Source organism: Sorex araneus, chromosome 9 (assembly GCF_027595985.1).
Source record: "Sorex araneus isolate mSorAra2 chromosome 9, mSorAra2.pri, whole genome shotgun sequence".
Taxonomy (NCBI): domain Eukaryota; kingdom Metazoa; phylum Chordata; class Mammalia; order Eulipotyphla; family Soricidae; genus Sorex; species Sorex araneus.
Genome location: NC_073310.1, coordinates 12861490 through 12874130, shown reverse-complemented (window position 1 = coordinate 12874130; position 12641 = coordinate 12861490). Strand labels below are relative to the sequence as shown.

At 58.2% G+C, this 12641-nt stretch overlaps 1 protein-coding gene across 7 annotated transcripts in view; it reads left to right on the top strand.

The window, feature by feature from the left end:
• Positions 1–10741, top strand: part of GIT2 (GIT ArfGAP 2) — a 55986-nt gene extending 45245 nt beyond the window's left edge. For all 7 annotated transcript variants that reach the window (XM_055146830.1, XM_055146826.1, XM_055146831.1 and 4 more), the window contains 4 exons: positions 1721–1803; positions 2465–2650; positions 6989–7052; positions 7622–10741. In XM_055146830.1, coding sequence (XP_055002805.1) covers positions 1721–1803; positions 2465–2650; positions 6989–7052; positions 7622–7834 — 546 coding nt within the window. In that variant the 3' untranslated portion in view covers positions 7835–10741. The remainder of the gene's footprint in view (positions 1–1720; positions 1804–2464; positions 2651–6988; positions 7053–7621) is intronic.
• The last annotated feature ends 1900 nt before the right edge of the window (positions 10742–12641 follow it).

Below are 12641 nucleotides of genomic sequence, written 5' to 3'. Positions count from 1 at the left end.
GCTAACCCTTAGGGAAGTGACCCCCTTCAAAGTTTTGCCATCCTGGCCAGAGCAGTGGCATAGTGGGAAGGGCGCTTGCCTTGCACACGGCAGGACCTGGGTTGATCCCCGGCATCCCAGTATGGTCCCCTGAGCACATGAGGAGTGAGTCCTGAACACAGAGCCAGGAGTTACCCCCGAGCACTGCCAGGTGTGACCCAAAACCAAAAAGAAAACTTTTGTCTCCCTGAAGAGAAAAGCAGTGCACAACACATTTTTTTTTTAATTTTTATTAAATCACCATGTGGAAAGTTACAAAGTTTTCAGGTTTATGTCTCAGTTATACTATATTCAAACACCATCCCTTCACCAGTGCCCATATTCCACCACCCAAATCCCCAGTATACCCCCCCGCCCCCGCCCCCCCTACCCCAAACTGTATAACTGAAGAATTTCACTTCATTTTCTCTTTACCTTGATTACGTTCCATATTGCAACACAAAACTCACTATTGTTGTTGGAGTTTCCCCCAAAGAAAGACAGCCCTACTAAGGAAGCATTTGATAATTGGTTTTCCATTAAAAGATTGCATGTTTTCAGTTTTTAAAAAAGGTCTAAAAACTTTAGACTAACGCAGCCTCGCGGCTCGGATGTGTCCCAGTCCCGCAAGCCGGAGCCGTGTTAGTTGCTGCTCAGTGTCGCCAGGGCTCCATCTGGAGAAGGTGTTATGGCTGCACCGCACAACACATTTTAAGGATTTTTTCCCCCCTCTGAATTTGTGTCCCGTTTTTTGAACCTTCACAATTACACCAAATCTTTTTTTTTTTTTTAATGTGGGCTGCCAGGAATCAAACTCAGTTCAACTCCGTGCCAGGCAAGCACTCTGAACATTATACTGGCCCCCTAAACCTTCATATTTTAAGGGGGTAGATGTCTTCATATTCTAAGGGATAGAGGTTTTGGTAAAGAAAAGTGTTTTCGCACCGGAGCGATAGTGTTTGCCTTGCACGTGGCCAACCTGGGTTCAATCCCCGGCATCCCATAGGGTCCCCCTGAGCACCGCCAGGAGTAATTCCTGAGATGCAGAGCCAGGAGGAACCCCTGAGCATCTCTGAGTGTGACCCAAAAAGAAAAAAAAAAAAATTTTTAAACCCAGCATCACACTGCAGCAATCTATTTTAGCTCACAAGCAGTGCGTGGCAGTCCTGTATGAAGACCGTTTCTCTCGGGGGGCTCATAGAACTCCCCGGTTCTTGAAGAGCCTCGTGGGCAGAGCCAGAGGTGGGCGCTTCTCAGAGCCCCCGGCAGGGGCGTCCCCGACGGCAGGACACCGGGGTTCTCAGACTCATCTTCCTGCTCTGCAGCCCTGGGGTCCCCCTGCGTGCTCGGCCCTTCCTCCGAACCTGCTGTCAGACAGGGCCACTTGCCGGTGCTGGACCGTCCTGGGCACACGCCCGCTGGCACGCTGGCGGTTTGTCGGAAGGGCACGGTCGAGTTCCTGGTTCCCAGAGGACTCGCTGGGTGTGTGGCCAGGCAGGTGTGTCGCTAGCACGGCTCCGTGGCCATGGAAGGAGCCGGGGGGGCACAGTGCGAAGGAAGGAAACCCCTTTCCAGACCTCCTGTTCCGCTTCGCTGAAGTCTCCGTAAAGCCTTGGGCCTGGCGGGCCACGGCTCCTGCGCCAGCTCCCGAGAAGGGCCCCCCGCTCCGGCGCTGATGGAGACCCCCTTCCCTGTCCTGCAGGCGTCCCGGCTGGAGAAGCAGAACAGCACGCCCGAGAGTGACTACGACAACACCCCACACGACACCGACCCCGAGGACCTAGGGTACAGCCGGGGACACACGCCTGGCCGGCCCCCGCCCTTTCGGCTTCTCTCAAGCCCCTTCAGCTCTCCCAGCCCCCTCCCCCCCTCCCCGTCTCTCCCGGCCTCCATCCCCACACACAGCCACGCCCCCTTTCTTTCTTTTTTTTTTTTTAATCGCCCAGCTGGTTGGGTCACACCTGGCGATGCTCAGGGCTTACTCCCGGCTCTGCACTCAGGGATCCCTCCTGGGGGTGCTCCAGGGACCCTGTGGGATGCCGGGGATGAAACGTGCAAGGCAAAGCGCCCTCCCCGCTGTCCGGTCACCCCCGCCCCCCACGTAGCCACCCTCGTCTGCGAGAGTCGGGATTCCGATCCCGGAGACGGACACAGCTCCCCCTTTTCTGGGTTTGTGTCCTATTTGGGGGGCGCACCCAGGTGTGCTCAGGGCTGACTCCTGGCAGTGCCCTCAGGGATCTGACCCTAGGGGGTGCGGGGGGGGGGGGGGGGGGCGGGGATCGAACCCTGGCCGGCCACACGGAAGGCAAGCGCCCCACCTTGCTGCTGTGTGTGGCCGGTTGTCGGGACCTGTCCCCAGCGTGTGTCTCCTGCCGCAGACGCACCAGACAGGTGGGGGGGGGGGGGCGGGTGCCTCGTGCGAGGGCCACTGCTTGGCTGCCCGCAGGTCCAGCCGGAAGGGGCGGCAAAGGAGTCTGATGTGGCAAGGGGACAGCGTGGTTCCCGATGCGGCAGAACCCCACTCGACCCCGGGCCCCGTCCCCAGCACCGAGGACGTCATCCGGAAGACCGAGCAGATCACCAAGAACATTCAGGAGCTGCTCAGGGCCGCTCAGGAGAACAAGCACGACAGGTACGCGGGCAGCGCGGCCGCCACGTGTTCAGAACAGATGTTTCTCTCTCAGCACCATGATTTTTCTTCACTTGTTTCTAATTGACTCGTCTTGAATTGCATAGTTACTCATGGTTGAACTTCGTTAACAAGGTTTCTGGGTTTTTTTTGTTTTTGTTTGTTTCTTTCTTTCTTTTTGGGTCACACCCAGCGATGCACAGGGGTTACTCCTGGCTCTGCACTCAGGAATTACCCCTGGCAGTGCTCAGGGGACCCTATGGGATGCTGAGGATCGAACCCAGGTTGGCCACGCGCAAGGCAAACGCCCTCCCCGCTGTGCTATCGCTCCAGCCCCTAAAAAGGTTTCTGAAATGCTCAGGTTTACCTAACGGCTTCCAGATAAATGGGTTCTGTTTGAGGTTTTATTTTACGTGGTATTTTCCGTTTGCGTCGTCTCCGGGCGCCCTGTGAAGGTCGTTGTCTATAGAAACAGGATTGTGGCCCGGTGGGGGTCATGATTCTCCTAGTTCTCGGTGGGCCAGAAGCAGCAGGGGTTCCCGAGAGCCCGGTGAGAGGCTGGTCACGCTTGCCGAGGCCGAGGCCTGGGTTCTGCTCCCAGCCCCACCACGTGCCCCACCTGCCTCTCCCCCCAGCAGAGTAATTAAAATAAGCTGAAGGTACCTCAGAATTTGCAGCGGGTGGTTCTGGCCACTGCTGTTCACGGGCCTCTCCTGAGCTGGGGAGAAGTTTGCCCACATAGTGCTGAAATGAGCCTGATTTCCTCGGCCATCCTGTGGGCAGGTCATTGAGGAGGTGTGAGTGTGGGTAGGTGGCAGTGAGCAGATCAAAACTCATCGGATGGGTGGCCCCCAGCGAGAGTTTGGAAAGAAGTTGACTTTAAATTCAATTTGTTTTCTTTTTGGGTCACACCCAGCAATGCACAGGGGTCACTCCTGGCTCTGCACTCAGGAATTACTCCTGGCGGTGCACAGGGGACCATATGGGACGCTGGGAATCGAACCCAGGTCGGCCACGTGCAAGGCAAACGCCCTACCAGCTGTGCTATAGCTCCAGCCCCTTTAAATTCAATTTTAAACAGGGCTGGAGGGGTCAGAGAGATCGTACGTCGTACGGCAGGCACTTGGCTTGCACGCACCCACCCAGGTTAAGTGCCCGGCACCACATCTGGTCCCCTGATTTTAGAAGGGGGTGGTCCCTGGGGTAAGGACCACAGAGCATGGCCCAGAAACAAAATGGAAAAAAAAAAAAAAAGATTCATAGTTTTAAATGTATTTTGTTAAGCCCAGCAGCTCAGGGGTCACTCCTAGCAGGACTCTTGGCGGCCCCTGGTGGTGCCCAGAATCAGACCCCCATCAGCTGTGGACAGGCAAGTGCCTTACCCACTGTCCCATCTCTCTGGCTCTTTCCCCTTTTTCTTTTCTTTTTCTTTCTTTTTTTTTTTTTTTAAGAAAAAATATTCCCTTTCACTTGGGCCAGAGAATCTAGTTCCGTGCTCGAGCCCTACTTCTCACACGAGTGAAACCTTGTGTTCAGCGCTTGCACACACATGCACCCAAACAGCAGTGTACAGCAGACAGGGTGCCTGCCTTGCACACAGCCAGCCCGGGTTCAGTCCCCAGCACCCCCCACGGACCCCCGAGCCCCGCCAGGAGTAAGCCCTGAGCACTGTCAGGTCTGACGTAAGACGGGCTGCAGTGACAGCTCGGCGGGTGAGGCACTGGCCTCGCACAGGGCCGGTCCCGGTCCCATCCCCGGAACCCCACAGGGTCCCCCGTGCAACGGCAGGAGGAACTCCTGAATGGAGAGCCAGGAGTGACCCCTGCGCATCGCCGGGTGTGGCCCAGACAAACCAGCATAAACCACAAAAGGAAGCCAGCTCTTGGGGGTGGGGGAGGGGAGGAGGAGGAACCTGCCCAATGGCGTGGCTCAGCCTCTTCCCTGCAGCATGGAGGCTCAGTGGCCTTCCCTGCCTCTCGCTGCAGCATGAGGGCCCTGCCCCAGCAGCCTGGCCTTCCTGCCCTCCTTGCCGCCTTATCTCGCATGTCATGCGCTACTTGCGTGCCGCCTGCATTGCTCCATCACAGGGCCTCGAACCCGGCGCTCCCACATGCAGGCGTCCACTGCAGCCCTTGGAGCCATCGCTCCAGGCGGTAATGGTCTTCAGAGCCGGGGGAACTCCGGTCCTGGTGTTCTCCCGAGAGCTGGCATTTTCTTTCCCCTAACGCAGAAGCCCTTTGCTTGTGTTTGAGATGGCGGGGGGGGGGGGGAGGGAGAGGGGCTGGAGCCCCCTCCTCCCTCTGACGGCTGTCAGAAATACAGCCTGGGGGTATTTCTGAGATGGCGATACGGTGCTTAGCACAGTGGCGGAACTTTATTTTATTTTTGAGATTGTACAAATCCATTTACTAAGTATTATGATCTGAGGGTTGGTTTGTTTTTCCAAGAGTGAAAGAAGGCTGCGGAGATTGTGATGTCAGATCACTCGTGGTTTAAAGCAGATCTGACCTAGAGGATTTGTGCTTCCTGGGCTATCCGGCCTTCACTGTCACTCGCACCCCTGCCCGTTGGCCCAGCTGAGACTTTTGCTTTGCTCCAGGCCACACCTGGCAGTGCTTGGTTGGATTTATCAGACTCGAGTTTGGTTTGTAGCCCTGCACTGCACCACACTCCGGCTTTTCCCCCTCTCTGGTCTCCTCTCGGGAAGCTCAGGCTCCGGCTGGGTCATGTGAGCCCCGAACTCGGTTCTCGTTCCCTACACCGAGCAAGCTCCCTCTCCCCGGGCCCCCAGCCTCCCCGCACGCCAGGCCCGGGGCCTGCTTGGTGGGAGTTGTGAGCATGCGCTTCAGACAGGGGAGCCCCTGTGAGACTCCGTCAGCAGCTTATCCCGGACTTACTGAAGCATCTCATAATACACGAGTGTCGGGGGCTGGCCCCAGGAGAGAGACTGAGGTCGAGAGAGGAAGAGGGTGAAAACCATCCCCTTCAGGGGCTGGAGCAATAGCACAGCCGGTAGGGCGTTTGCCTTGCACGCGGCCGACCCAGGTTCAATTCCCAGCATCCCATATGGTCCCCTGAGCACCGCCAGGGGTGATTTCTGAGTGCAGAGCCAGGAGGAACTCCTGTGCATCGCCAGGTGTGACCCAAAAAAACAAAACAAAAAACAAACAATTTAAAAATTTTTAAAAAAAGGAAAACTATCACCTTCAAAGCACAGATCTCTCGGGGTGAGGCAAGGCGCAGTCTGGAGCCCACGGCCCAGGGTCACGGCCTGGGCCAGGGGTAGCTCCTGAGCACTGCTGGGTGTGGCCCAAAGCAAAACAAAAATAGAAGAGAATCCTTAGGCGGGGCTCTTAGTGTGACAGTGGGCATGCGGGTTAGGGAGCATTCCTGTGTGATAAGAGCCATGTTCTAGTCAACACATGGTGCCTTTTTTTTTTTCCCTCTGAGCGTCTGTGTGACAAGAGGGCTTGTAGCCCCTCAAGAATTGTTAGCCCTTTGGGGCTGGAGCCATAGCACAGCGGGGAGTGCGTTTGCCTTGCATGCAGCCGACCCGGGTTCGATTCCCAGCATCCCATAGCGTCCCCCGAGCACCGCCAGGAGTGATTCCTGAGTGCAGAGCCAGGAGTGACCCCTGTGCATCGCTGGGTGTGACCCAAAAAGAAAACAAAAATAGAATTGTTAACCCTTTGTTGTAGCCCCAGTGAGGAAGCAAACGATGCGTGGTTCTAGCTGTGGAGGCGGAAGGGTTTCCCATTTGAAAGTTCTGTGGGGCTGCCCCGAATTCTCTCACGGTGCAATGGTTTGATCAGACACCGGCAGTCTCGGGGCTGGAGAGACAGCCCAGGGCTTGCCTGGCACGCGGCCCACCGGGGTTCACTCCCAGCATCCCACACGTCCCCCCGGGTGCCCCCCAGAGCGGATGGGTACGTCTCAGGCAGGAGGAGCTGCTAGACGCCCTGAGCCCCGTTTTTCGGGGAGGAAAGACCCCTAGAAACATGGTTTCCCCTCACAGCTCTTCCCCCGGCCCTCTTTCCCCTTGTGCGCTCTTGGTCAGAGCTTGAAGCAGAATCAAGCTCTGGTTGGTTTGGGGGCCACTCCCGGGGGCGCTCAGGGCTCACCCCTGGCCCTGCACGCAGGACTCCTAGAGTTCAGGGACCACATATGGGACGCTGGGAGGGAACCGGTTGACCGCATGCAGGGCAGGCCGCCCTCCCTCCCCGCTGTGCCGGCGCTCTGGCCCCAGGGCCGGGCACCAGACAGCCCGCACTGACCTCTGCCCGAGGGCTCTGCCAGGAATTGTGTTGTCCGTCCTGAGTCGCCTCTCCCTTGACCTTGCAGCTACATCCCCTGCTCGGAGAGGATACACGTGGCCGTCAGCGAGATGGCAACCTTGTTCCCCAAGGTAAGGCACTTCTCTCTCCGTTCAGATCTCCCCAGTGAAGTAAGTGCAGGACGTTTCTTCATGGCCATTTTATTGCATGGACCTTTTGTAGCAGTTTTAAATTTGTAAATAGTGGGGCTGGAGCGATAGCACAGTGGGTAGGGCGTTTGCCTTGCACGTGGCCAACCCGGGTTTGATTCCCAGCATCCCATATGGTCCCCTGAGCACCATCAGGAGTGATTCCTGAGTGCATAGCCAGGAGTGACCCCTGAGCATCGCCGGGTGTGACCCAAAAAGAAAAAAAAAATTGTAAATGGTTCCAGAGACCTTTGAAAGGCTTTTTGCCTGGAGATTTGTATTATTAAGGCAGAACATTCGCAGAATAACATTTTCTCTGGAGTCGTTGACCCAAGTGGATTACTCTTTTTCAAAATACGCACCAGAAGGGCACGGGCTGCTAAAGTAACACTGCCTGCCCTTTGACCCCCCTCCTTCCGGCCCTCGTAACAGAACAGCATAAGGTGTTTGAGGAGGTTTGTCCCACCCTTGGCCTTGCAGTTCGCTGCACCGTCTCCTGCTTCTCTCTTTAGAAAGCCAAGTCCGACCTGGTGAGGACGTCCCTGCGCCTGCTCACAGCCAGCGCCTACCGCCTGCAGGCGGAGTGCAGGAAGGCCCTCCCCGGGGACCTGGGCCCCCCCGCCGACATCCAGCTGGTCACGCAGCAGGTCATCCAGTGTGCCTACGACATCGCCAAGGCCGCCAAGCAGCTGGTCACCATCACCACCAAAGAGAACGCCAACTGACGGGCCGGCTCGGGGGAGCCCCGCGCCAGATGGAGGACACGGAACTCTCGGGATTTTTCCCGACTCGAACGTTGAACGAATGAAACTTTCAGACTTTTTTCGAAGAAAGCTCAGTATTATTTTTGCATGTTTTCTAACAACTTTTCAACTATCGGTTTAATCCACTTGCCTTATTTTGTGCCAGTTTACTTTGCTCCCTGACGTTCTTCTGTCCTGTCGGTGACTGTTGGGGTAGGGATCAGAGCCACACGCGGAACCGCCCTGTCAGAAGCTCGCCGGGGCTCCTCCATCCCGTCCGCCCGCCGGCCTGCGGTGCAAGTGAAGAGAGGCAGTGTTCAGTGAGGCGTTTCCTCGAGAGAGTTGGCGGAAAAACACAATCCCGCAGAAGTCCGCATTGTCTGTTCCCCGGCACGCGCCGTCAGTGAGCGGATCCTCCGGCCTTCTGCAGGGTCTCTGAAGCTTGGGGCATCTCCAAGCGTGTCTGTAGAGAAAAGGACTTGACCACTTTCTGACAGTAGTGAACGCTCTCGGAAGGAAGCAGCGGGTGCTCTGTTTCTCTTTTTAACAGTTATAATGTGTTACATGTCCTCTTGTGAATTTTGGATTTTGAACTTCTCTCTCTGTCTCTCTCTGTGTCTCTCTCTCTCTCTCTCCGTCTCTCTCTCTCTGTCTCTCTGTCTCTGTCTCTCTCTCTCTCTCTCTCTCTCTCTCTCTCTCTCTCTCTCTCTCTCTCTCTCTCGTTTTTACTCTCCTCCTGAAGTTTGCCTGGCATCAGGTTAATACCCATCCCCCACGCTGCATCTCCTTGGTCCACACCCAGTGAGGAGCACCCCCGTGTCACGCCACGTGACCCTGTGCTCTGCCTTACCCCGGGAACCCAGACGTCTCACCCCAAAGCAGGGCCCCGGTGATCACCTTCCCCACAAGCCATCAGCGAACCCGGAGCGCCCGTTCCGAGAACACTGCCTCAGCCTGAGCGGGGGAGCTCTGATCTCCCCCGGGCACGGCCCGCCGCCTCCCTGCCCCCGGAGCTCAGCTACCCCATCCATCCCTCAGCGCCTCCCCCACCCGGCCTGCTGCTCTCAGCTCGGCATCCCTGGGGGCTTCCTGTAAGACAGCCACCCGAGCTGGGGGCTCCTCGAGACTCCCCCGGGGTGCCCCCACCGTCCCCAAGCCAGGAAGCAGGACAGAGATTGCATTTCGGGCTGCTGAGCAGACCTTTCCCGTGCTGGGTGTCAAGGCGTGTTTCTGTCCCGGAGGGTCTGCGGGTGGCCCCGAGCCCGACAGCGGCTGCGACCGGGCTGGCGTGATGCAGAGTGGTGGCGACCGGGTGATGCTTAGGGGCAGCTTCTCCCCAGCCTCCCCAGGGCTGCCCGGCGGAAAAGTAGGTCCAGGCGGCTAGAGCTTTGGCTCTTCAGAGGACGCCAGCGGTCTGGACGTGTTTGTGCCATATTTCTGTGTCCGTAGACGTCGGAGACTCCTGTCCGAGTTTCGAAGCACAGCGTGGGGGAGCTCCAGCTCCCGGGAAGCCCCGGTTGTGGCCTTTGCTCCAGGACCCCCCGGAAGCAGGTGCGAGGGCCTCGCCTCCCCGGCCGTCTGGCTCAGCCCGGGGCCTTCCCAGAACCGGGGCTCCTGTCGCCTGTGCTGGGCTTCTCCGAGGCCTGGTTTCCCCCCACGTATCCCTCCCGTCCCAGCACTCTGCCTCTGTTTCCCCAGAACTGTGACTCACACACACACACACACACACACACACACACGCTGTCTCTCGGGGGCCACCTGCCCCCTCGCCTCACGTGGATGCTCTGCTACCCGAGTACCCCGGGGAAAGGGTCGCGTCCCCACCAGCCGCCTCCACCTGCTTGCCTGCACAACCCGAAGTGCCACGCTCCCGCCGGGCGCCGACACCCTCCGGCAGGGTGCCCGCCCGCCCGCCCGCGGCGGAAGCCCCTCTCAGCCTTCTCTGCATGCTGCATGCACTCAGCCACTCCCCCCAACCGCCCCCCCCCGGCCCCAGGCGGTGCTGCATTTGGTGCCCTTTGGCCCCCAGGGGACAAGAGTCTTCACTGAAGCCGACGGAGGATGTTTCTGCGTCCTAGGGCAAGTGAGGACCAACCAGAGGGTCCCTGCTAACCCACGGTGCCAAAACTAGAAAGAAGTTGCCAGGCGGAGTGACCCCCCCCCCAGGGACAGGAGGGTCAGCAATGCCTGTGTCCAGTGTCCACCACAGCCGCCGCTGAGACCCAGTGTCAGAAGTCCCTCCGAGCCCGTCGGCAAGTCGCACCCGGTCTGAGTGGTGGACCCGTCCACCTCTGGCACGGGTCCCGTCCCCCTGCACTAGTATCTGCGTCTGTCACCGCAGTTCTTCCCCCTTCCTTCCCAGAGGCCGTTCCCTCCCCACCCCCGCCCGGACAGGACAGAGGTGCACTTTATGGAGCGGACACTCGGACACTCGCTGGAGAGAAGGACACGTCCCGCTCCTGAGCTTCGGCCTCGGCACGCAAATAGTTCTTATTTGCCAAAGAGCCACGGACTGGGCCCAGAGACCCGACCCGGCATCTCGCCCCGCCAGAACTGTCCTGCCCCTCCACGCGGGGTCGGAGTGGCCGCGCCACGACCCTGAGCTTCCCAGGAATCATGTCCTTTGAGTCCCTTCCTCATCCGGGTTGAAGGTCACACCCCACCTTCTCTCTCTCTCTCTTTTTTTTTTTACAAAAGAAAATGCTGCATTGGAAAAAAATGAAATGCCTTTCGATCACATGTGTTTGGTCCGTGTCATCCCTTGTCCTGGACTGTCCTTTCATGTCTTTGCTGTAGACTCTCCTGTAATTACTGTCCAACCTTTCCAGCGTTGTAAAACCGTTTGGAACATGTGCCTGCTAGTTATGCAATAAATAGGCTCTCTCGTCACTCTGCTTCCCGGCAGTGAACTGATGTTGCCGCATCGGGAGTCCCCAGGAAGTTCCCCTCACATGACCCCTCTTGAACAAGAAACAGATTACGGAGGCTCTGCTGGGCTCACTGTAGTGGGGAGTTTTTTCCCTCCTCCTCCGTGCTTAGCAAATAGCCTTTTTTTTTTTCCTTTTTCAGTTTAATTTGGTTTTGGTGTTTGGGCTCCGCCCGATTCTGCCCAGGGATTCCTCCCGGCTCTGTGCTAGGGAGCATTCCTGACTGGGCTTGTGGGACCACAGGGGATGCTGGGGACCAAGCTTGAGTCAGCCACGTGCAAGGCAAACACCCTACCCACTCGACTCTGTGTTCCCAGCTGGGTTGTTTTTGTTTTTGTTTTAGTGTTTTTAGAGCCTCAGCCAGCAATGATCAGGGCTGACTTCTGGATCTGCGCTCAGGGATCACCTCGGCGGGGGTCAAGGGACCCTATGGGATGTCGGAGATTGAACCAGGTTGGCCATGTGCCAAAGCCAAACGCCTTACGCCCTTTTAAAAATCCTGCACTTGGAGCTGGGGTGACAGATAGTCCAGTGAATAGGGCACTTGCGTGTGGACACACAGCCAACCTGTGTTCAATGCCTGGACACCATCCGGTCCCCCAAGCCCTTCCAGAAGTGATCCCCGAGCACAGACCCAGGAGTGATCACTGAGCACCACGGGGTGTGGCCCAAACACAAATCCTGCATCGAGATGTCAGCTCTGTGTATCTGGTGCGGGATCTACACCTGTGTTTCAGTTGTGGGAATCAGCCAGGTGGGGGTCTGCTCTCAGAGCTGGACCAGGCTCAAGCTCCCCCTGCCTGTTGTGCAAGTGGCCAAGAGTCTCCACCGCACTTCATCAGGGCCACCCAGCGCTGTCTGAGAACAAGGCCTGGGGCCGGAGCGAGAGCACAGCGGGGAGGGTGTTTGCACGCGCAGCCGACCCGGGTTCGATCCCCGGCATCCCATAGGGTCCCTGAGCACCGCCAGGAGTGATGCCTGAGTGCAGAGCCAGGAGTAACCCCTGTGCATCGCCAGGTGTGACCGGAAAAGGAAAAAAAAAACAACCTAAGAACAAAGGCCACATGGGGCCTGTCCGAGCCAGAGGGCAGGGTGGATGGAGCCTCCAGCCCGGGCCCCAGAACCAGCCAGCGAGGCCCGGGGGCTCCTCCGAGGGTGAGTTTTGAGCAGGGCAGACCCGGAAGCCCGGGACCATGCATTCATTCCCTTCCTTCCCTTCGGCAGCGTGGCTGGGGCCTGGGGGTTGGCTTTTCTAGAAGGTTCCCGGGGGTTGCTGACGCTGCTATCCAGCACTGCTCCAGCACCTTCAGCTGTCACCTGCCCCTCCGCTCGCAGCCCACCAGCTCTGAGACCTGCTTCAGAGTAGTGACAGCTCGGCCCCGTCCCTGTTGCCTCTCTCACCACGGTGCTAGGTTCCTCATGGGGAGGCACCCCTGGCTGCCTCAGGACACCCCGCTCGTGGAGCAAGAGGGCCTGTGCCCATTTTGCAGATGGGAAAAGCCACACTCTTGGTTCAATTCCTCCTCAAGAGCTGGACAGAGAATACCTCGGGTTGGGAGCCTGCCTTGCGCACAGGCAAGCTCAGTCCCCCTGGGCACTGCCAGGAGTGAGCCCCGGGCACCGCCAGGCGTGGCCCAAGAGCCAGCGGGGAGAGAGTCCCTCGCAGAGGGAGGCGGTGGGTCGGTGAAGGTGCAGTTGGTCTGGCGTTCCTTCCTTGGACTCGGTCTGGGCCCCCGCAAGGACCGTGATGGGGGACCCACAGGGAACGCGACCTGGGAAGTGCCTCAGTGCCTAGGCTGAGGGGACCAGGTAAGAAATGAGCGCACGGGTGAGAAATGACTCTGCTGAATAAGTGGGGCGCA